The sequence below is a fragment of the Malaclemys terrapin genome, chromosome 10 (assembly GCF_027887155.1).
Source record: "Malaclemys terrapin pileata isolate rMalTer1 chromosome 10, rMalTer1.hap1, whole genome shotgun sequence".
NCBI classification, from domain to species: Eukaryota; Metazoa; Chordata; order Testudines; family Emydidae; genus Malaclemys; species Malaclemys terrapin.
The window spans coordinates 52,076,417-52,100,318 of record NC_071514.1 but is presented as its reverse complement, the minus strand read 5'-3'; the positions used below and the strand labels follow the sequence as shown (position 1 = coordinate 52,100,318).

General features: G+C 49.9%; 1 protein-coding gene across 3 annotated transcripts; it reads left to right on the top strand.

Moving 5' to 3' along the window:
* The first annotated feature begins 82 nt into the window (after window positions 1-82).
* DECR2 (2,4-dienoyl-CoA reductase 2) lies at window positions 83-22,743 on the top strand. 3 transcript variants are annotated; one of them, XM_054042392.1, is made up of 10 exons: window positions 83-205; window positions 573-682; window positions 2,120-2,188; window positions 3,484-3,535; window positions 14,718-14,853; window positions 15,928-16,052; window positions 17,568-17,661; window positions 18,868-18,972; window positions 19,813-20,001; window positions 22,214-22,743. In XM_054042392.1, the coding sequence occupies exons 1-10, from the start codon at window positions 98-100 to the stop codon at window positions 22,246-22,248; spliced, it is 1,023 nt and encodes a 340-aa protein (XP_053898367.1). In that variant the 5' UTR covers window positions 83-97; the 3' UTR covers window positions 22,249-22,743. The 3 variants fall into 3 exon arrangements, with proteins under 3 accessions (XP_053898367.1, XP_053898368.1, XP_053898369.1); XM_054042393.1 differs by having other exon boundaries at window positions 19,813-20,030; XM_054042394.1 differs by having other exon boundaries at window positions 147-216.
* The last annotated feature ends 1,159 nt before the right edge of the window (window positions 22,744-23,902 follow it).

Here is a 23,902-nt window from a genome sequence, read left to right as displayed (position 1 = left end):
GCCACCACACCTCAGCAAGGCGAGCAGTGCGCATGCGCCTCGAGAAACACCCTCCTCCAACGGGGAAGGAGGCCCGAGCGGGAAGACGAGCCCCAGAATGCCCTGTAGGACTACAAATCCCGGCGTGCCCTGCGTGGAGCCAGCTGGTGCGCAGGCGCGGTGCACTGGAGGCGAGAGAGATCTAGCTCCGGCTGACCAGCTCACGGTGGGTGCGAGGTGCGTCCCGAGCAGGCTTCCCCCGTGCCCCAGGCCAGGGAGCCCTTTGCTGGGGTGCGCGCCCCAGGGAGTCCCCCCCGGGTGGGGGTGCGCCATGCGGCTCCCCAGCCCCCGCGAGAACCCCTCACAGTGACGCTGGCAGTACCCGATGGCTGGTAGCCAGAGTGGCCGAGGCTGGCGAGCGCTAGCGGGCTGGGGCAGGCTGGCATGGGCCGTCCTGGGTGGGAGGCAGTGCACGGGAGAGCAGGCTGGACATGTAGGCGGGCAGCACTGGCAAGGGGCGCGCTCCCCTGGGGCTGCCCCTTGCCCCTGTCGAGCTCGTGGCTTGTGTCTGACCCTGTCTCGCTCTGTTGCAGTGCAGGGAAGCCATGTCCCAGCCTGGCTCTGCTTGCCAGCCGCCGCCTGACGTTGACACAGATGACTGTCTCCAGGACTATTCCTACCTCTTCAGCCCGGATATCCTCAAGTGAGTGCAGGGAGAAGCGGCTATTTCTGGGCCCCAAACATCCTAGCTGTTCTCTGGCCCATGACCTGTACTAGTCAATGGTTATCTGTACTTTGCTCCTGTCCTGTGTACCATAACAACCCTGCCTCACACCTTTCAGCCTGAAAAGTGGGAGAGGGTGTCTTCTGGGAGGTCCTCCCAGGAATTGTCTTTTTATTTAGGAATGTAGGATTTGTTATATCACAGCTGGCCACTGGTCCATCAGATCCAGTATTGTGCTTCTGGCCATGGCCAACATGATTCTCTTTATTTGTACAGCACACAAGTGTGTGTGGTCCTTCACATGTGGTGATAAATTAATATATAATGCTATTCCTCAATATATCTTAAAGCTCTTTACAAAGGGTGGTCAATATCATTATCCCAATTTTACTGATGGGGAGATTGAGGCACTGTAGGGTGAAGTGACTCTCACAAAGTGACTTAGCTGGCTAGTGGTAAAGTCAGGATAGAATCCAGGTCTCCTGAGTCCCAGTCCAGTGCTCTATCCATTAGGCAATGTTTCTGCCCTATATAAATAGGGTAGCGTATACTCTACAGGCAGGGCTGTCCCTAGGGGAGTGCAGGGCCCAGGGCGGAAGTGATGGATTCGTCTCTTCCGGGACCGACTGCGACAGCCAATTGCACTGGTCAGAACCCCCCCTTCAAAGCCGGGGCCCAAAGCGGTCGACCCGATTCACCCTACCCAAGGGACGGCTCTGTCTATAGGTTTCTGCTGCAAAGATATTATGATCTAAATTTATGCTTCAGAGAAAGTTGACCCCTCCACTCATATAGCTAAAGACCTCTAGCCTACTGTACAGTGCTGCATATGTGAGAAGGGATGTTCCTTCTGCCACCTCTGGTGGTCCGCTCATATCTTGAAGCTTGAGATTTAATTACTCTTCTCTTAACATGTATAGATTCAGATTCCTAATGTTATTCAGCCCCTTGGATTTGGATTAACATCCCCATTTATAGATGTAAAAGTACTGTGTCATCAGTGAAGATGCTTGAGAACTGCCCTCTCTATGGAAGGGTTTCTGCAGACAGACAGATAGCAATGTCCATCTGCTATAGCAGCCTCAGTAGATTCAACCTCAGGAGTGTCTCGAAACTGACCCCTACATTCGGAGTCTGGGACTAAGTATCCTGAGCATGCTATTTAAGTTAACATGGTGAGTGCTAGTATCTGATCTGCTTCCTAAAGCAGCCCCCATGCCAACAGCCCACTGTCTAACTCCAGGGGGTAGGGTATTTGTTGCTTCCGTGAGATTGCTGTGCATGCACTTACTGTCACCACTGTGTCTTTGGCTTTGATCAGAATTGTTGCCCTCCATGACTGAGGCAGGGAAACATCTAGATGAATTCCATGTGTGAGAGTTTGGCTTTGAACGGCTTTACTTCCTCTGCCAATAGGGGCAAAGTTGCGTTCATCACTGGAGGCGGCTCTGGGATTGGATTCCGTGTAGCAGAAGTTTTCATGAGGTATGGATCTCTGATCTTCCATGACAGTTTTGTTCCCAGTCCACCCCATCTGCTTCCTCTACTTTCATATTCCCCAGCTTCCTCCATTTGTCGTTTAGCTGAACCAGCCCAGAGTATTTCCCTCAGTATAGCTTTTGTCTGATTCCTGAACTCGCCCTTTGGAAAAGCCTAACTTTGATTTTTGTGACTTTTCATTTTGCTGCTGGATCCCAGCTAGCTTTGTACATACCAAAATCTATTGAGAGCGGCCATTCTCTTGTGCTTTCCAGCACAGTTTTTCATGTTCAAACAGCTAGTGCTCATATATTTTCATAACAAATATCTTAAAAACGTAAAGTAAAATCACTCATGGCATCTGTGCTGTATCCTTTGTATATTCTGATATGTATAGCTTGTCCAGAGAGGATCCATCATATTAGCCAGATGGATGATTGGAGGAATGCTTGTGTTCCATTCCTGTCTTTCAGATCCTGCCAGTTAGATTGTATCAAATGCAGAGAGAGACTTCTCTGGTCATATTAACCATCTAACTTGTTTAAATCTCTTTACTTTTGTGCACTGAACGTATTGTTGGTGCTAAATTAAATTCTAATGAATGTCCGTCATTGCTGGCCATTCCTCTCTGTGCTTTCTGGACAATTTACTTTGTAATCTGGTTGCTCTCCAGAATAACTGTGTAATAGTATCTTTACTTTTGGTAACATTTGTAACAGCCTTCTAACTCTGATTTAATTTAACCTGAGCACGCTATGGATTGAACACTCTGAATTCGCTCCCATGCTGAGCCCTGCCGGGCTCTCTTTGCTACAATTTCCTGTTGTACTGTTCTTCGGATGATGAATCCCCTATGCACTGTTACTGATGCATAGATTTTTAGGGCCAGAAGGAAGCATTCTCATCATATAGTCTGACCTTCATAACACAGGCCAGAAGACCTCACCCAGTGATTCCTGCATCCTGCCTTTAACTTCTGTCTGAGCTAGACTAGATCTTTCAGAAAGAAAGAGGGAGCCAACTTACCTTTGCCAGATGTGCATTGTGGAGAGTGGAAGGCACATCATGAATAATACCACTTGCTCTCAAACACTATAGAAAAGAGAAGTGAGCTCAACCTGTCTCCTTCCCCTGAAAACATTGTGGTGAGAAATTCCTAGGCATTCCTGTGGCAGAGCTCAGCTTCAGGTTTACTAAGCCACTGTGGGTGTGACAATTAATCTCTGTAAAGATTTTGAGGTAGAGGAGCTGTGTGTGGTCTGTACGAGGCATTCAGTGTCCCTATTGGGGTTTCTTTGCAGGCATGGCTGCCGTACAATCATTGCCAGCAGGAACTTGCAGAGAGTAGCTGAGGTGAGTAGATGGGAGTCTGATGGGGCAGGAGCTGGGAAATCCAAGAACATTTTTGCATATTTCCAAAGAGACCAGAATACGATAGGGGCAGTAAGGCATGGTGGTACTAAACACCTAATGAACTCCACCCTCTTTTGTCTCCATGCACATCTCGAGGAGTATGGTCCGTTCCAGGCACCTCGGTATCTGAAAGATAACCGGTGAGCTGAGGGGATATGACAAGGAGTATTAGGATAAGGCTGAGCTAAGAATTCCTCTTGGTGAGATCTGTTGCATTTTGGATTAGTCTTCCAAGGGTAGTGGTGGAAGTTTCAGTGCTTGAGTTATTTACAGCAGGACTGGATGGAGCACTGGAAACAGAGCAAGGAATAATGGTCTCAAGTTGCAATGGGGGAGGTTTCGGTTGGATATTAGGAAAAACTTTTTCAGTAGGAGGGTGGCGAAGCCCTGGAATGGGTTACCTTGGGAGGTGGTGGAATCTCCTACCTTAGAGGTTTTTAAAATCTGGCTTGCCAAAGCCCTGGCTGGGATGATTTAGTTGGGGATTGATCCTGCTTTGACCAGGGGGTTGGACTAGATGACCTCCTGAGGTCCCTTCCAACCCTGATATTCTATGATTCTAAAAGTCAATTGGAATAACACCACCACCCAGCTCTTATCTAGTGATTTTCATCCATAGATCTCAAAAGTGCTTTACAAAAGGGGTGGGGGGTTCCAGTATCATTATCCCCATTTTACACATGAAGAAACTGAGGCATAGAAAGGAAGTGACTTGCCCAGTGTTACCCAGTTAAACCAGAGGCAGAGCTGGAAATGAGACCCAGTTCAGAGTAGGGTCTAATCCTGTATTGGCTCCAGAGGATGGACTACCTGGGACCTAGCAGGGTTTTTCCAGTCACTACATGTTGTTTTTTGCATGATTAAAAGGCAGGTAAAAAGAATGAAATTCTAGAAAGTAGAGGAAGCAAAAGGCCTCTTAGGCCCTGTCTACACTGGTAAGTTTCTGCGCAGTAAAGCAGCTTTCTGTGCTGTAACTCCTGAAGTGTGTACGCTGCCAAGCTACTTAGTGCGCAGAAACTGTGCAGTTGCAGCACTGTAAAAAACCACCCTGACAAGAGGCGTACAGCTTTCTGCGCCGGGGGTACAGTGCCAAGGTAGACGTAGACACCCTGGTCAATTACAGCGCTGCGATTGGCCTCCGGGCAGTGTCCCACAATGCCTGTTCTTGCCTCTCTGATCATCGGTTTGAACTCTACTGCCCTGCCCTCAGGTGACCAAGCATCATCCTCACCCTGTAAAATCCTTTGGAATTTTGAAAGTCTCCTTCCTGTTTGCTTGGTGATGCGTGCAGTGGTCTCAGCGCATCTTTCCAGGTGACCATGCCTGCTCCACGCACCAGGCGATCCCCCACTTGGAGCAATGCCGAGCTGCTGGACCTCATCAGCATTTGGGGAGAGGAGGCTGTCTAGTCCCAGCTGCGCTCCACCATAGGAATTATGATGCCTATGGACAGATTGCATGATGCATGACAGAAAGGGGCCATGAGTGGGACACACTGCAGTGCAGGGTCAAAGTGAAGGAGCTGCGCAACGCCTACCATAAGGCATGGGAGGCAAACTGCTGCTCTGGTGCTGCGTCCATGAGCTGCCAGTTCTACAAAGAGCTGGACATGATACTGGGTGGCGACCCCACCTCCACTGCGAAGGCCACTGTGGATACTTCGGTGACTCGCGTGCCAGTCCAGAGTGGACCGAGCCAGGAGGAGGAAATCTTGGATGAGGGGGAGTGGGACCCAGAGGCAGAGGATGACTCGGAGGTCAGAGATGCATGCAGCCAGAAGCTCTTTTCTACCCCAGAGGAGGCTACCCAGTCACAGCTGTCGGATCTTGGCAAAGCACAAACAGGATAGGAGGCCCCTGGTAAGTGGAATTGATTTGGGGAATTGCTGAAGCGAGTTGTTGGGGGCAGGAGGGTTGCAGAAAGCAGGCTTGTGTCTGTATGATGCGCGTACCACCACCTGCCTAGTCTGAGCGGCAGAACAGGCTGTTGATTGAGGCAGATTCCCATGAAGTGAGGGAATCAGAGATCTCCAGGAAACTCTCATGGAGATACTGGGCAATCTGCTGCCGCAGGTTCTTTGGCAGAGCTGCTTTGTTTCTTGCCCCATTAACGGTAGCTTTCCCGCACCACTCTGCCGTTAAGGGAGGAGGGGTGTGGAACATTGCTGCACGCAGGGGAGCCTCATAAAGACCAGGGCAAAAGCCACAGTCTTGGAGAAGACCCTCCCTTGATTTCCTGCTCACCCTCAGCAGTGAGATATCTTCCATAATGCACACAGCCTGTGGAAAATGAGAGGACAGGAATGATTATCAGCCCTCCCCCACCTCCCACGGTGCTGTCTTTCCCCAAGAGCCACGTGCCTAGTGTACAGTAGGGTCCGGGAACACTGATTTACCCTGCTCCTGCAGCTACACACCATTTTGGGGATCTTGTGGCTCATGTGTGCTTGCCTGGGGTCAGCCAGTTAGTGACAGGTATGTAAATACTGTCTGTGTTTTTAAATCACTGAATCAGTGTATTGCAAACAATACTGCTTCTGTAAAATGTTGTTTTTGCTTCATAGAGATGACCTTGGGAACCCAGCCTCCCTCTTTATCGGCAGCTGAACGGCTGCACAGAATTAGAAAGCGGCCATGAAGAACTACGGAGGACTTTCTGGTGATGTTATCATGCACTATGTGGCCGAAAAATGGGAATTGAAGGAGAGGCGGGACAGCAAGAAGAGGGACCAAAAGGAGAACACGGCACGCCAGAATGAAGCCACGGAGTGGCTCTTAAACATTATGGAGTGCCAAGTGGACACGCTCCAGGCGATACTAGCTCTTCAAACCGAGCAGCTCTGCACCCACCCTTCCCTGCAGCTGCTGTCGCAAAATTCTTTCCCATGTGCCCCCCAGACACTGCCAACACGCTCTTATCAATCTCCTGGCTCCAGTCTGTACCCATGGCATTCCACTCCTCCCCCCTCACAGTCCAGCACTGTGGACTCCCAGTACCCCCTGCACTCAACACCCATCCCTCTGCAGTTTGGCCCTGCGGAAATACAGTACTCACTGCATTGTACTCCAAAGTAGAAGGATGGGTATGATCCCTGGACATACACAAATCTTTAACTGTCCTCGGACCCCCACCTCCTCCTGGTACCTTCCCTTCCCCATCAGTGCTGATGTGTTTTTTTTTGTTTGACTCTCTCCTCCAGTTGTTGTTTTTTAATAAAATAATTGTGTTGGTTTGAAAGTAATCTTTATTCTATTAATTGAAAATAAACAGCGCCATGCAGAGCAACAGATAGTTATCTTAAACCTCCATTGTAGCATCTGCACCACTCACAGTCACCTCCTAGCATTACAACCACTGCAATCCTGAGCATAGCAACAAATATCAGTGGCTTTCAGCTTCAGATCACTGCCTCAAGGCATTCCTGAGGCCCCGCGACTCCCTCTGCCTTCCCACAGCTCTTAGCGGCAGAAGAGGAAGAGATGTTCTGTGGGATAGCTGCCCAGAGTGCACCTCTCCAAGTACCGCCGCAAGTGTGAACATGCTATTGCGCCGGCAGCTGACAGTGTGAACACACAACAGCGCTTTCCCTTCAGCGCTGTCTGACTGGCGCTGTAACTTTGCCAGTGTAGACATACCCTTAGACTTGACTATGCATGAGGAAGATGCCCTAAACTGAATGACTTTGTTAAATTGAGCTTTATTTGTTTATTTCAATTGAATCAAAGCCTCCAGTTGCGAGTTGCTGATTTCCATGCAGATTCATAAAGTAACAGGAGAACATCTGATGTAATCCAGCATCCCCTTCACCCTGTGTAGAATTCACTGAAATGGAACAAAGATCCAGATAGAAACTGGAGAGTGAAGCGGTGTGACTGATGGGCTGCTTAAGATGCAGGATTGCAAACCCCGAGCACTTGAAAAATCATGAGTTGGGCTAAAAAAAACCCTACCTGATTTAAAAAAAAAAATTTTTTTTTTTTTGGTTCTTTTTTGTATTTGACTTTTGGGGTCTGAATCTTTAGGGGCCACTAGGTTACATTTTCAAACTTTTCTCTGCAATTATGAGGGCTAGAAACTTCCTTGTAATTTATTTCTGTAATAAAAGCTGAGCGTCTCATGAAATCACCTGATGCCAGGAGCTGGGGCTTGAAGAGGGATCTGTCCCTCAGCAGGGGGGCTGGAGCAGGGAGAGGCTGGGGCCGCCAGACCTGTCTTGAGCATCAGGGACATGAGTCATAAATGTGGGGGCCCCAAACTGTGCTTTAGGGATTTCCTCCTTCACTCCTGGGGCTGGCCCCATCCCCAGGAGTGGGGGAGAGCGAAGACTGGTTGACTCCTGCCCTGTGCAGTCTCCCAATCCAGCCCTGCCATGTGTCCTGGGGGGCAGAAAAGAGAGAAATGGTGTTGGGGGGAGAGGGATAGAAAGACACATGGGTGAGGAGAGAGATCAACGGGCTCAGGAGCTGCTGCAGGAACTCTGGAAATGGCTGGACAAAGAGCCTTCAGGGTTGAATGAGGCATGAGTGAGGGGTGTCACGCAGGGTATGGGGTGAGACAGTGATGACCTCATAAATCTGTAGTGGGATGAGGGGGCAGAGTCACTCTGGATGTGAAGGGAGACACTGACCTAAGAGTTAAGGGCCTCTCAGCCAAGCACCACATTCCCCCTCCCCTCCACGCCCCCTGCACACACGAGCTCAGGCCCCCTCTCATCCAGACCTTTCACACTACCCAAACTGGGCCCTTGGCCCTCCCACTCTGCTCAGAACCTTATTGATTATGGTGAAAAGCAGAAAGCCAGAGTATCCTTAATTGTAGGGGAAACCAGTCTTTCCCATCTGCTCATGCCCAAGAAATAGTTCTGCCCTGTCTCATCTCTCCTTCTCCTGGGTTCCTCACCACCTCTCCCAGGCTCTTGGGGACTGCAGCTGGGTCCCCTATCCATTCCCAGGCAGGAGCTGGGGGTGGGCAGAGGAGCCTAGTCCTACTGCCCATAGGGGAGTGGCTCTTACTGCTCCCCAGCCAGCTCATGGCGAGAAGGGAAAGCTCCACTGGCCTTCTGCAGCAGCAGCCCTGATTGGCTGCCCCTCCCCTGGAGGCAGTTCAGTGGGGCAGGCAGCCAATCAGACAGGGGCTTCCCCCCCCACTCCCCCGCCCCGGGAAAGGTGGAAATTGGGGCTAGGCAGGAGCATTTCATGTCATACTCAGATGGCTCCACCCCAGCACATCGCTGACTTGGGGCAATGGGGAGGAGAGGGAGAGGCTCCCTGCTGTCAGAGTGGGGCTGCCCAGCCTCCAAAGGCCCGGCCTACCTTCTCGTCATTGGCTGCAGCTCTGGAGGGGCGGGGCACAGGCTCTGCCTCCCCTGGGCCATCACACAGCTCCTTGGGGTCTCCCAGCCTTGCTGCTCTCTTGGTTTCCTGCTCTCCCTGGCTGTGCCCATAGATCATTTGTTCTTTCCCCTTCTTCCTCTGTTCCTACTGGCACAGTAGCTATGTATGGGGTGATGGAGTCCAATCGTGCGAGTGATGTGACAGAATGTGGCCTTGTATTCACACCCTACACGCTATTGTAATAATCTTTGTCCAAGGCACACCTTGGGAGGTATCATTTGAAAACTCATAACTTGATGATCAGTAACATGCATAAACTTTATGAACATAAGCTGATGTCATGGCTGTCCTGTGTTTCCCAGATAAGTCTGGGAAGTGGCTAAACCAGTTTCTCTGAGACAAAGGGCAAGCTGATGCCCCAGTCAGGTGTCAACAAAGCTGATGGGCGATGACCTATGAAGTGGCCATTGCTTGGTAAGAAAGGGGGGCAGGGACAAAGAGATCTGGATCTTAGCACAGAAACAGCACAAGGTCTCCTTCCTCCACCAGCCCCTGTCTCTTGGTTCTCAGCTGGAAATGCTTTTCAGAGAGGGACTGAAACTATAAAAAAGAGGGACAAACACTCAAAGAGACCCCTCCTATCTCTCCCTGTCCATCTCACTCTTTGCATCTGAGAAGACAAAAGAAGCAGCTGTTGGACTCTGTGGGAGGGGTCCTGACCTGACATTTGGCCAGCAATGCTGTTTTTGGCATTGCCAACCCCAACAGTTCAGAAATCATGAGTCAGACCCACAAAATCATAAGATTGGCCTAAAAATCATGAGATTCTTGTAAAAGATTAAATCGTGGGGTTTTTTAGTCCACCTTTGGGTTTTTGATCTCCCCCTGCCTACTCTCAGAGGATCTGTGACTAGCACAGTACTGCCTGTTCTTGCATATTTATTGAAAGGAAGAGGATTTGGGCTCCTACTGGAGGAGCTCTCTCAATAGTACAAAGAGCTCTTACCTTTATGCAGTTATGGAGCACGACCTTCAGGGTCCACTTTTTATCTCTTGCCCGCCCAGGCCATGGCAGTCACCTGTTCCCATAGCTGCCAAAATGTTTGCAGTTCCATGCAGGACATTTTGCAGCAGTGTGAAAAAGTCATTAGTCTCACCTAAATGGTCCCCTGCCACTGTTTGTGGGGGAGACAGCTACATGAGGGACATTAAAGACTCGCTCACTGATGAGGAACATCACACATGGAGCTTCACAAAACGTTACTTCCCCCCAGTAGTCTATGAATGCCCCATACCTTTTGTGGCTCTATTATTGCCTCATATCCTGCTGCTGTCCTGCAGGAAGCCCTCACTCAGGACTGGGGAATGCAGAGGAAGATGATGGAATTTTAACTCTGCCTTACTCCTGGTCAGAAGCAGCAGCAGTGCCTAGAGCAGAAAGGAAAACCCTGGGGAAATGAGAAGGAGGTGCTGGTGAAAGCTGAGCTCCAAGCAGCTGCCCGGGGAGGCATTATACAGCCCTGGCAGAAGAGGTGAATTGAAGTGGCTCCCCAAAACAATGTGCATCCCAGGGCAGTGGGAAGAGGTGGGGGGTGGAGGGCTCAGCCAGGGCAGTGAGATGAGGTGGTAAGAGGCAGAGAAGCTTATTTGACAGCGTATATTACATTGGTGGATGTGCAGGTGAATGAACCGGTGATGTTGTGGCTGATCTGGTTAGGTCCTGTGATGGTGTCGCTGGTTTAAATATGTGGGCAGAGTTGGCATCGAGGTTTGTTGCATGGATTGGTTCCTGAGTTAGAGTTATTATGGTGCGGTGTGTGGTTGCTGGTGAAAATATGCTTAAGGTTGGCGGGTTGTCTGTGGGTGAGGTCTGGACTGCCTCCCAAGGCCTGTGAAAGTGAGGGATCGTTGTCCAGGATGGGTTGTAGATCACTGATGATGCGTTGGAGAGGTTTTAGCTGAGGACTGTAGGTGATGGCCAATGGAGTTCTGTTGGTTTCTTTCTTGGGCTTGTCTTGCAGCAGGAGGCTTCTGGTTACACGTCTGGCTCTGTTGATTTGTTTCCTTATTTCCTCGTGCGGGTATCGTAGTTTTGAGAATGCTTGGTGAAGATCTTGTAGGTGTTGGTCTCTGTCTGAGGGGTTGGAGCAAATGCGGTTATACCTCAGCGCTTGGCTGTAGACGATGGATCGTGAGGTGTGTCCGGCATAATACATTTGGATTGTCCAGGAGAGTGCTGAACAGTACAAGACATACATTTCTGGGGGGAAATCTGGGATGGGAGTTGTTGGGGTCCCCTGGCAAAGGTAACTAAGGCTGGTAAAAGCCAGAGTGTAACCCATGTGTGGCTGGCAGGCTGCAGGTACCCACAGACGCTCAGGATGTGGCTTGCCTACTGAAAGATTGTTTGTGATCGGCCCAGGTGGGAGTCACTGCAGCAAGTATTGAAGGGACCCAAGATTGCAGCAAGAGGGTGACACAGCCCCTCACTGGTCTCGATTGCACCCCGGCTTGTCACAACTGGCCATTCAGTTTCCACTTTTAGGTTTATTACTTTTGGGCTGCTGCAACCACACCTTTGTATTTACCAGAGCAAAGTCTGCCTTGCAATGGAATGGGGCTGCTCTACACTGGGAGTTTACATCGGCAGAGCTACCCCTCAGGGGTGTGAAAAATCCACACCCCTGAGCAACGGCGCCATGCTGATCTATGCCCAGATGTGGGCAGTACTAGGTGAGCAGACTTCTCTTGACTTAGGCCTCAGTCCTGCAATTGGATCCTCATAGTGACTCTTTATGCTTGCATGGAACTTTATTGTGCCTGTGCAGACCTGATGGCAGGATTGGGGCTTCATATTGTAACTTTGTCAATAATGAGATGAACCTCTTTAGATCTGTGAGATTCTTGGAGGGTCTTAGATATGCTGCAGTATAACAAGACTTCACACAAAAGGCAGAGTGTTTTGTTCTGTAAACCATTTTAAACGCCAACCCTCTTTTTATTCAGTTTCCAGGGGCAATCCTGGCAATTACAGGCCCGTAAGCCTAACGCCAGGCAAATTGGTTGAAACTATAGTAAAGAACAGTATTGTCAGACACAGAGATGAACACGATATGTTGGGGAAGAGTCCACATGGTTTTTGTAAAGGGAAATCATGTCTCACTAGTCTATTAAAATTCTTTGAGGGGGTCAACAAGCATGTGGACAAGGGTGGATATAGTGTACTTAGATTTTCAGAAAGCCTTTGACAACGTTCCTCACCAAAGGCTCTTAAGCAAAGTAAGCAGTCATGGGATAAGAGGGAAGGTCTTCTTATGGATCAGTAACTGGCTAAAAGATAGGAAACAAAGGGTAGAAATAAATGTTCAGTTTTCAGAATGGAGAGAGGTAAATCGTGGTGTCCCCCAGGCATCTGTACTGGGACCAGTGCTGTTCAACATATTCATAAATGATCTGGAAAAAGGGGTAAACTGTGAGGTGACAAAATTTGAAGATGATACAAAACTACTCAAGATAGTTAAGTCCAAAGCAGACTGCGAAGAGCTACAAAAGGATCTCTCAAAACTGGGTGACTGGGCAACAAAATGGGAGATGTAATTCAATGTTGATAAATGGAAAGTAATGCACATTGGACAACATAATTCCAACTATACATATAAAATGATGGGGTCTAAATTAGGTGTTACCACTGAAGAAGGAGATCTTGGAGTCATTGTGGATAGTTCTCTGAAAACATCCACTCCATGTGCAGCAGCAGTCAAAAAAGCGAACAGAATGTTGGGAATCATTAAGAAAGGGATAGATAATAAGACAGAAAATATCCTATTGCCTCTATATAAATCCATGGTACCCCCCACATCTTGAATACTGTGTGCAGATCTTGTCATCTGATCTCAAAAAAGATCTATTGGAATTGGAAAAGGTACAGAAAAGGAAAACAAAAATGATTAGGGGTATGGAACAGCTTCCATATGAGGAGAGATTAATAAGACTGGGACTTTTCATCTTGGGAAAGAGATGACTAAGGGAGGATATGATAGAGGTCTATAAAATCATGATTGGTGTGGAGAAAGTAAATAAGGAAGTGTTATTTACTAATTACGCAAGAAATAGGTGTCATCTGATGAAATTAATATGCAGCAGGTTTAAAACAAACAAAGGAAATATTTCTTCACACAACACACAGTCAGCCTGTGGAACTCTTTGCCAGGGGATGTTGTGAAGGCCAAGACTATAACAGGGTTCAAAAGAGAACTAGATAAGTTCATGGAGGATAGGTCCATCAATGGCTATTAGCCAGGATGGGCAGGGATGCAAAACTATGCTCTGAAGTTTCCCTAGCCTCTGTTTGCCTGAAGCTGAGAATGGGCAACAGGGTATGTATCACTTGACGATGACCTGTTCTGTTCATTCCCTCTGAAGCACCTGGCATTGGCCACTGTCAGAAGACAGGATACTGGGCTAGATGGACCATTGGTCTGACCCAGTATGGCCATTCGTATGTTCCAGGTTGTTGGCCTGTTTCCCAATTAGATGCTCCTGTGTGGTCCTGCTAACCCGTATGATAATGATGTCTATTGAAAGCATTTTTTAATGGGTGCCAGTTCTGTGTTTTCTGCTGGAGCTTTGAGTCTGCCTTTTAGCAAATGGCTTATGAGAGATTCTCTGTGAGATTTCTCTGGAGACTTATTCGTGGGAGGAGGGTGGAAAGAACACAGAAAGACCATACCATAGTCAATGTGGCTCAAGAGGCACTGATGACTCTTACTTGGCAATGAAACAGAGTTAGAGATGAAAAGATCTAGCAGCCCAGCCCTAAGGGCCCGAGCGGGGTGGTATCCTGCGGTATCGTCTTCCGTGCTTTGTCTGTTCCAGTTCAAATGACACTGGCAATGACTCTTTCCACTGGCAATGACTCTTTCCACAGTCTGGTAGATCTCACTGTTAGGAAGCTTTTATTGAGACTACATTTTACTTAGTTTCATTCTATTGCTTTTAATTACATCCCCAGCCTAAGCAATTCCTCTCAATTTCACCCATCAGATACTGCTGACTGTTACCACATCCTCATTAGCCATCGCCTAACCAAGCTTAAATTTTAGCTCTCTCAGTCCTCCAGTGTAAGCCAGTGCCTGCAGCCTCTATTATTTTTTGTTGTTCTCTCTTGGATCCCTCTAATGTGTCAATATCTCTCTGGTAATACAGTGCCCAGAAGTGAACACACATTCCTGCTGTGATCTGTCCAACAGAGCCTTGATGTAAACATCCCACGCACTCAACAGAGTAATTTATAGGTATAGCTACATACAAGAATCAAGTATCAGAGGGGTAGCCGTGTTAGTCTGAATCTGTAAAAAGCAACAGAGGGTCCTGTGGCACCTTTGAGACTAACAGAAGTATTGGGAGCATAAGCTTTCGTGGGTAAGAACCTCACTTCTTCAGATGCAACTTGCATCTGAAGAAGTGAGGTTCTTACCCACGAAAGCTTATGCTCCCAGTACTTCTGTTAGTCTCAAAGGTGCCACAGGACCCTCTGTTGCTTTATACAAGAATCACTTCACTCTCCACCAAAATGCAGCTGCCTCTGGGGTGGGATATGGCAGCTGTTTAACAGCACAATCATATTACAGGAGACACAAACAGCTGCCCCAGGTCGCGACAGGGACAGAAGGTCCTTCTGCCTGATATGTCCTTTTGCTGATGCGAGAGTATGAGTCTCCCCTCTGATTCCTAACAGCAGGAGGTAGGACTGGGATCCCTAATACAAAATCTTTCTCTCTCTTTTCCAGGCTGCCAAGAAGCTGGAGGCTGCCACTAGTCAGCGATGCCTGCCTCTTTCTCTAGACGTCCGGCAGCCCCAAACCATCATGGCCGCGGTGGACGAGGCTGTGAAAGAGTTTGAACGAATTGACATCCTCGTTAACAGTGAGTTGCTTGCGAAGCGGGGGAAGTGACAGGATTTTACAAACCCGTGTGTTTCAGGGAACAAACTCATCACCAACTGAGGGTCAGGAAGAAATTTGCCCCCCCCCCATGGAGGCAGTGTTCTGTTAACGTCTGGGTGCATTGCTGGCATGGGTACCTTTGTCTGAATGCTGGTCACACTGGAAACAGAATGCTGGACTAGAAGGCATATTGCTCTGTTCTGGGTGAAGCTTCCTATGCTCTCACTGCCCTGTGGGAGCCTGCAGTGCCAAGTGACATGAGAGGCTGGGAATACTGGGTCCCATAGAGGTAGTGGACTGACAACTGTCTGCCAGAAAATGAAGTGCGGAAGGGGGCAGTCAAGCCTCATTCCCAACCCAGCAGGTTCCCCACTCATCTTTGTTTGACTCTACCCTGTTCTGTATCACCCACTTAAGCAGCAATTCAAGCAGTCCCTTCTTGGCTGATCTGGAAATTGATTGCAGCCAACCCTTTGATACCCAATTGTCCCAGTAGCGTTCTTCCTCAAGAGCCAGGGGTGGCGATGCCAGGGGGCACCCGGGCACTGCTCTCTGAACAATGAGCCCTTCACCCAGTTCTGGGACATACTCAACTACTGTATATAGAAGTGTATCCCTGCCTAAAAGGTCTGTGCGCAGCTGGCTGCTCTGCTGCTCCAGCGAGCTAGGGACTCCAAAGCAGGAGCTGTAAGTCTTTGGGGACTTTCCTGACACGGCAGAGGCCTGAGGGGCACTCTTAAAAATGTCCTTTGCTAACTAAAGTGGGGGCAGCTAAGGCAAGTTACAGTGCCCCACCTAAACCGAGGAGCCAGAAACCATTAGAAGTTGCACTGGGTAGCCTGTGTCAGTGTGGCTCTGGGTTGGTAGACTCGAGGCAGATTGCGTGTTCTCTATATAGTGAACAGTTAGGAGGATTGTACACGTGCACACACACCCCGTCCCTGCTGCGGAGGAAGGGAGGGAGCAGCACCCGATGCCCACCTGGTAATAGATCATAGCAGTCTCACTCCCCCGCTCCCCACTGACTGTGCCCCTGGATGCTCTCCCTCTCCAGATGCTGCTGGTAACTTCCTGTGCCCGGCCAGCGCTCTGTCCTTCAATGCCTATAAGACAGTGATCGACATAGACACCCTCGGCACCTTCAATGTCTCCAAAGTGCTCTATGAGAAATACTTGAGGGTAAGTTCGTCCTACACCAGGGGACGCGCTGCTGGGAAGTCCATCGTGTTGATAAGAGGGCGGGGGTTCGCGTCCAACCATGGATAAGCTGTTAATAAAATCCTTGCTTGTTATTATAGCGTTAAACAGTTACGTGTGGTCTGGAGTTCAAGGGCATGTTATCACCAGTGACTCCCTTTGTACCAATCACCACTGAAAAATCTCTTTAACCTTTTATTAAAACACAGCGAAAGCATTTGAAATGTAAAGTATTAATTGTAACACTGTTCCTTAGTCCCTTTCCATTCAACTGCAGAGAGTCTTTTATGGGGGAACCCCCCATTTGCCAGGTGTTTAGATTGGGGGGTGGAGGACAGGAGGAGAGAGAAAGGGTTAGCTTTGGATAGTCTATTGAAGTCCAATCCTGTTTCCTTTGGACAAAACAAGACGAACACGTACTTGTATCCATCCTTTCAGAAAGCAATTGCAAAGATCCTTTTCCTAGCCCATTGCTCTGACCACATCACCCCTCTCTCTTTCCATCACTCCCCTGGCTCCCTCTTTTCTAGTGTATCAAACATACGCACTTGCCTTCACTTCCAAGGCCCTGCTCAGCCCAGCCCTGCCCCACCTGTCATCTCTCATCCAGTATCGAAAGGCTGATTCCAGCCTGCAGCGGACTCACGATGGCAACCTCCATCGCCCAGTTGTTAAACTTTCCAACAAGCCCCTTTGTGCTTTCTGCCAGGCTGCCTCTCCTGCTTGGGAGGAGCTCCCCTTAAACACCCCCAAAGCCGCCTCCTCCTCCTCCTCCTCCTCCACCAAACCCCTCCTTAGAACTCTCCTTTGCCATGATGCATACAAAACACTTGACAATGATTAGGCTGCTGGTGTGCTAAGACCACAGCTGATCATGCTGATTAATCTTGTCTCATTGGCAGCCCCATCTTATATCACCTCTCTGTCTCCTCGTGTCTTTCCTGTACCTTTCTTCCTTGCAGCAGAACCTTCCCCCGACACAGCCATTCACCTGTGACAGTGAATGTGGTTCAGGCGGCCTCTAGAAAGTGGCTGCCTGCAAAATGTGGGTTATACGTAATGCTGGGGAGAGGGTGACCTTGACTAAGGAGAAGTAGATGGAGGGCGACGTGAGCCAGTGAAACACTGATTCTCTTTCCCATCCCAAATCCTTCCAGCTCCTTCACTTTTCCTTGAGGCCTCTAATCTTCTGCCATCTCCTGCCTCCTCAGGGTGCTTATACCTTTCTAGAAACGGGCTGCAGATTGTGCTGGAATGTTCCAGCCCAGCCCGGAAGGAGAGCCGTCCTATGCAGATCCCAAGCAGGGAGGTGTTCAGAGAGCCAGGCAGAGATGGCAGAACCACAAAAGTTGGGCAGACAATTCCCATTCCTCACGAGACCAGTTTCGCCTTCAGGGTATTTCTCTGGTCAGTCTGTTCCATCGCACGCCCAGGTCCTGCTGCTCCAACAGACGATATCTCTGCTCTGTTCCCTAACTCCCTGTCTTGTTTATCCAGGACCATGGCGGGGTTATAGTTAACATCACAGCGACCTTGAGCTACAGAGGGCAGGCTCTCCAGGTGCATGCTGGGACAGCCAAGGCAGCTGTAGGTACAGTAAACACACCTGACCCATTTGGTTCCTTTCTGTGTCTTTTCAAGCTGCCAAAGCCCAGCCAACTTACTGGTTCTTTCAGAGCCTCTGATGGAGAGACTTGGAAGAACAATACTGGGATCTTGCATAGTACTCCCCTTAGTACAGATAGGCTGAGTCAAGCCCAGATCTCTGCAGCACCCTCCCTGACCAGGCTAAGAGGGGTCACTCGGCCTGGCTTAACAAGTTATTCCCCCCTTATGCAGTCTCTGTACTTGCCGCTTTCCAGAATGTGACATTGCAGAAAAATTGTGGTGACACAGGATGATGCATTCTGGGATACCACCAGCAAACCGTGATTGTGCAGAAAGGAAAAATAACTGAAAGGAGACTAATGAAAGCTGGTTTGACTGTCACCCCCCCCCACCCCACACACACACACACACCGCCTGCGATGGAGCCTTCCGCAGATCGGTGCCTAAGCACCAATCCAAAGCCCACTGGACTCAGTGGGAGCATTTTCACAGACTTCAGTGTTCTTTGGATCTGGCACTAAGTGACTTGCCAGGGTCACACTGAGCTGGTGACAGAGTTATGTTTAGAACCCAGGCCTGTGCTGGGCTCAGTCCAGCAGACCACACTATGCTGCCGGTCTCCGCGGCTTGTTAATGCCAGATGACGTTAGTCATATGGCCTGTGGGACAGATGCACAAACTCACACGTTGTCAGGGCGACTGCTGGGACCAGATGGCAGCAATAAAAGGTCCTCCGTCAGCAGGCAGGCACAGCTCCTTGGAGGGGGTATCTACAGAAGAAGGCCAGCTGCTTCCCCAGTCCTGTGCATTCTGACTCCTGTGTTTCATTCAGACGCTCAGCACCCGTCGTATCCCTGATCTGCCCTCCCTGGCCCTGCCAGTAGTGCTCAGTGCTGACTTGCAGCAGCCCTGCTATTCCAGCCTGTCCCCCCGCCCCCCAGCCCTCTGCTATTCCAGCTCTGGATACACCATCCCCTCCACAGCTCGGCCTAAGCCCCTCAGTCCTGACCCACAGGACCCTCTGCTAGTCAATCCCGACCATTTTCACCCCTTTGCTTTTCAGACTTACACCCCCCGCCTGGCCCCGCCAGTGTCTCTCGCTCCGACGGCAGCCCCCTCTATTCGCTCTGAAATCCCTTCACTGTTGTTGCTCTGTTTTTCATTCTGCTTTGAATGTCCTTCCTCCCAGATGCAATGACCAGGCACCTGGCAGTGGAGTGGGGGCCCAACAACATCCGTGTCAACAGCCTGGCACCAGGCCCCATTGCGGGCACTGAGGGATACCGGCGGCTCGGTAAGAGGCTCCCAGAGAAGTCCCCAGGTAGAGGCTTCTCCTGAGAGCTAGGGCTCTCTCTGATTAGTGCAACTATATGTGTGTAAGGGGGGAGTTTAGATGGTGTACCAGCCCCCAGAGCTCAGAATGCTGCCTCTGCCATACCCTGACCAGTGTCTTGCTGCAAGCAGCTAGTGTGTGCCCTGATGCTTGCAGGCCCTCTCTTGTGGTGAAGCTGGGCTGGGACTTTGCACCACCTTGTTAGTTTACCCTGTGGCCACAGGAGCTTAGCCGCTAAGATTCTCACCCTGGATGCTGTACAAAGGCTTGTTTCTTGCACTCAGTGATGTCCTTGCAATGTCACACAGGTGATCTAGCACTGCCTGTGCTACCCTAGTCAGCCCCAGCCTACTGTCTTGTTTATGAAAACATTGGCTATATTTCCATGATAATTTAAGAGACCGTAAAGGTGATGAGACCACCTAATCCACCCTCCCGGCTGCAGGATTGTTTCCTCCTCTGTATTCTTCAGGTATCTGTCCTGTCCTAAGCAAGGGGTTTCCACCATCTTCCAGGAGAGGCTGCTCCCCAGGCTAAGAGAGCTCCTTGGTAGAACTCTTTCTTTCTCTTCAGGCTAGATCTTCCCTTCCCCACTCTCCTCTCTTTGCCCATGGGCAGATCCTCATGTATGTTTCTGCATCTGCTCTAGTTTCTTAGTGTGGCTCCCATCACTGTAGTATCTGGGCTCCTTGTAGCCCCCAAACAGTGCCAGCCAGTTTCAGCCTTTTGCCCTGGGTAGGAGAACAGCATCCTGCTGGATAAAGAGCCCGAGGACCTTAGTTTGTTTTGTTCTCTCTATAGGTGGCGCTCATGCAGAAGCGGACAGCTACTTGGATACAGTGCCCCTCCATAGGGCAGGGAATAAGACGGAGATTGCCCACAGTGTGCTGTACTTGGCGAGCCCCTTGGCATCCTATGTGACTGGCACAACCCTGGTGGTTGATGGGGGGAGCTGGCTGACCTCCCCTAACAACTTCCCCGCACTGTTGGGTATTGCATCACACTCTGCTAAGCTCTAGGTGACGTGTATTTTCCCGTCTGTGGGACTAGATATGCTGTCCGGGCTTAATGTCTGAACACCTCTTTATGCTGCAAGCAAACCAGTGACATTGGCAAAAGGGGGTTGTCCCAGGCGTGGTGCATTCACAGTGAGTGCGTTCTGGGTCACAGGCACTCAGGGTTACCATGCACTCGTCAGCAGCTGGCATGGTAGCCCTGGACTTTCCCTGCCAGGCAGGGGTTGGGGCTGTGTGGCACTGGTCAGTGGTTGGTGTGGACCCCATGCTGCTGTTGGTCACTGCTTTTCCTGTCAGTGCCTCCCCACTGCACATCTGGTTAATAGCGGTTACCATTTTCCTGGTGCTGTAGTTAAATGGGGTGAGGGTGGCGTCACATCCCAGAGGAGCCTCTACCCTTCGTGTAGACTTTCCAAGATCAGCAGAATGAAATACCTTGTGCTGTGGTGATTCATATGCAGATTATTCATAGCCCAGGGCCACAGGCCATGGGTGTGTTTGGCTCCCAGGTGTGTGGGACCTCTCCAGAGGTCCTGAAGGCTTGCAAAAACTCATCTGGGATACCTCCCCTGCCCAAAGAGTCCCAGATCGACAGCACCAAGTGTGGAGGTTCCAGGCTAGGCTTCTTGAGAGAAGACTGGGCAAATAGTTAGGAAGTGCAAATGTATGGTTATTAAATCTGCAATCTCCCAAACACCTTGCCCCATTTCCCCATCTCCCTCCCCAAAACCCACAGGGCAGGGCCACGTGGGAGGAATTCCAGGCCAGCTGGTTTAGTCTGGGCACAATTAGAAAGCGTGTGTGTGAAAGGGCGCATGATGGAGCTCTGGCCAGTTCCACCAGTGCAGGATCTGCCCCCAGGTGTTCAAAGAAGGCCAACCCATGTAATACAAAGTGGTTTAAAGGACAATGGCACCAATCTGCCAGGACGGGCTGGTGCATGCTCGCCCATTGAATTGGGTGCGTCATTGGCAGTGGGAATTAATCCTTGGGCCTCTGGATCTTAAAGCAGGAGCGGCACTGGCTGAGCTAAAAGGCCAAGCTCTGTCAGCCAAGGCTGAAGAAGGCTCATCATCCACTATATGTGGCCCAGCTGCACTAGGGGGGGATGGAGCCCCACACCGAGTGAGCTGCCTACAGTCACAGAATGCCCAAGGAACTATTAGTTACAGCTGGAGGTGGCAGACCCAGGCTCGCCTGACTCAGAGCTGGGATTTGGACCTGCATCTCCCATGTCCCGGGCGATGAGCCCTGATTGCCAGGCTGCAGAGTCAGTCTCCCTTTGGCCCAATGAATATTTTGTTATTTGTACAAAGTGGAATAGCTCCAAGAGGAGAGATTAACTGACTCTTAGTGGTTATGAGCTGTGCTGGTGGGTGGTATCTCTCCCTCTGTCCTTCACAGGCCGCTCCCCATTTCACAAATCATTTTGGAAGGTCTTGGTCGAAACAAAAATAAATTTGGAAAGCTCTAAATGTTTGGTGAAAAAGAGCTGTGGTTTTCCAGCCAGCCCAGGGCTGTTCATCTGGCACCTGTAACTAGCACCATTGGCCCCTAGAGAATGTCTGTCCTTGCTAAGTAACGAGGTGCCTTTTCCCTGTGCTCCGACTGCAGGCTCACTGTGCAGAGACATGCGCAGGTGTCAGCCTCCCCTGCCCCCTCTCTCCATCCTAGCCCTCTCGCACCTTGCCAAACCCATGGACTGTATAGTTGCATCATGATTTTCAACAACCCAGATCAGAGGCACACAGGACTAATCAGAGACCCACACAGAAGTGTCCCCTGTTTAATTCATAATGTTATTTAACCAAACAACACACCAACAGGTGGAAGGGATGGGCTTGTCCTGTCTCCAAGGGCCCACATTATGGTAATCAGAACCCACGTTAATTAACAGGCTTGCCTGAACATTTACTCTGTATTCAGAGTATGGGGAAGGTGCACTCTGTTATTCATCCCAAAGAGGTTTAAGCCGTGGTTTAAGCACAAGACTTAAAGCAGCCTTAACTGTGGAGCTGCCTTGGCACCTCCGCAATAAGCTACTGATGTTGTTTGAATGAAGGGGCTCCCTTCCCCCCCCCCAGCCCTCACCCCCCAGTGCTCTTTTTGAGCCCTGCCTCAGTCTAGGCCAGTCCACGATGAATTTCACATCCATTTCATTCCCTGACTTCTATTCTGTCTTACAGATCATTGGGCCATGGAAGTGAAGAAAGACAAATGATGGACGACCAGGGACTGACAGACAGGACACTGAGCAAACACTACGGCTTTGGACATCCCTATGACACAGGGTCAGGGGCCAGCCATGACCTCTGGCCATCAGCCATTGGGATCACCTCACTGGGGCAAAAGTGAAAATGGCAAAGTTGAAGATTTAGTGTACGTCTTGGTGGGTGGGGGGTGTTAGCGGGAGGAGGTGGGGGGGGCTACGGGAGTCCTGTCCAGAGGGGAGCTGGGCCCAAGTTTGCTCATGATTTTATATTTTGAAGCTGGTCTAGCAATAGGTGCAGTGCTGGTGATGGGCTTGTGAGGGGAAAGGCAGGTTGCTGGAACCTTGCTCCCCTTCACTGTGCTGTTTTCATTTCTGTTACATCAAACTCCTTGTTTCTCTGCTGAATTACCTTGGTAATGCCAGAGAGCAGTCCTGCCACCCCTCTGTCTTGATTCCCAGCTGATTTTTCCCAGCTTTAACCTATAAACTGCTGATATCTTTCCACATCACTGGTTGATACTTTCATCTGGGCAGATGTTCTCTGAAGACGGGCGTACCAGGTAGTGTGTTGCCCTTTCCCGTTGCAGACTCAGTTCACTCCCATTTGAGAGCTGAAGGCAGCAGTGATCTGCTCCCAAAACTTGCACCCAGCTTGCAAACTGATCTCTCTGTGGCACATGCCGCCTGAGGCCAGCCCTGAATCTCCATTCCCCTCCTGCACTTAGATGGACTGGTGACCATCCAGAATGTGCACTGTGAACAGGCGAGAGTCCATATTAAAAATTAAAAATCGCCCTCAGCAAGCTGCAAATGACCACCTCCCACTGATAGCAGCATGTGCCCTGCTACCGTTCATCCTGCCGGGGATGTGAGCCAGATCACTAGCCCTGCTCTACTGGCACGGCCTTCTGTATGCTCCAGCTCTCAGAAGTGGTATTTAGCAGCCCAGACCCTTGCATTCTGTGGCACCACAGCACAGCAGGGGAGAGACTCTGCAGCAGCTTCACATACACTGTGTAATGGTGTTACTGAGTTATGAAAACAACCAGTACAATGTCTACCACACTCCTTGTGCGAATCACTAATGGGCCTTCAGTCTCTGGGTGCTAACGTGCCCAGAACGCCCATTCATCTCCACTAGAGTCATAGGTGCTCAGGACCTTGGAAAATCAGAGCCTGTGAATTTTTATTTTTATTGTACTGCAGGTCCATGTCTCACCAGTGCATCATTGTCCTACAGATGTTGGGGGCAGCCAGAGGTTCTGGCAGTTGGGGAATGTGCAGCAGGCAGTTTGGGCTATAGGATAAGCGCCCAAGCCAAATGATAAAAAGAGTGGCAGTGAAATAGTTAACTTGGGCACTGGAATCTTAATAGTGTAAATTTCAAACTCACCACTGAGATGGATGGGGCAGTTCACACTCTCAGCCTGTGGTTTCAGGCTGCCTGCACACTCAGGCAGACAACACGTCAGTTACACTCAATTCACATTTGAAAGGCTTTCTTTGCAACCAGAAGAACTAAAGAAGCTTTGCTGTTTATTTAAGCTTTGTTGCTAGAGCAGGATTCTGCATTGTGAATTGGGCCCTGACTGCGGCAATTAGGGTATATCCACACTTGTAACGCTACAGCATTACAGCTGCAGCAGTTCCGTGTGGACAACAG

What these genes read in the sequence shown, in the direction of transcription:
- DECR2 (XM_054042392.1), top strand. Translation starts at nt 98, where the DNA reads ATGCCCTGTAGGACTACAAATCCCGGCGTGCCCTGCGTGGAGCCAGCT. An exon ending in CTCCGGCTGACCAGCTCACG is followed by an intron (nt 206 to 572) that starts GTGGGTGCGAGG and finishes GCTCTGTTGCAG; the next exon opens with TGCAGGGAAGCCATGTCCCA. An exon ending in TCTATGAGAAATACTTGAGG is followed by an intron (nt 16,053 to 17,567) that starts GTAAGTTCGTCC and finishes TTGTTTATCCAG; the next exon opens with GACCATGGCGGGGTTATAGT.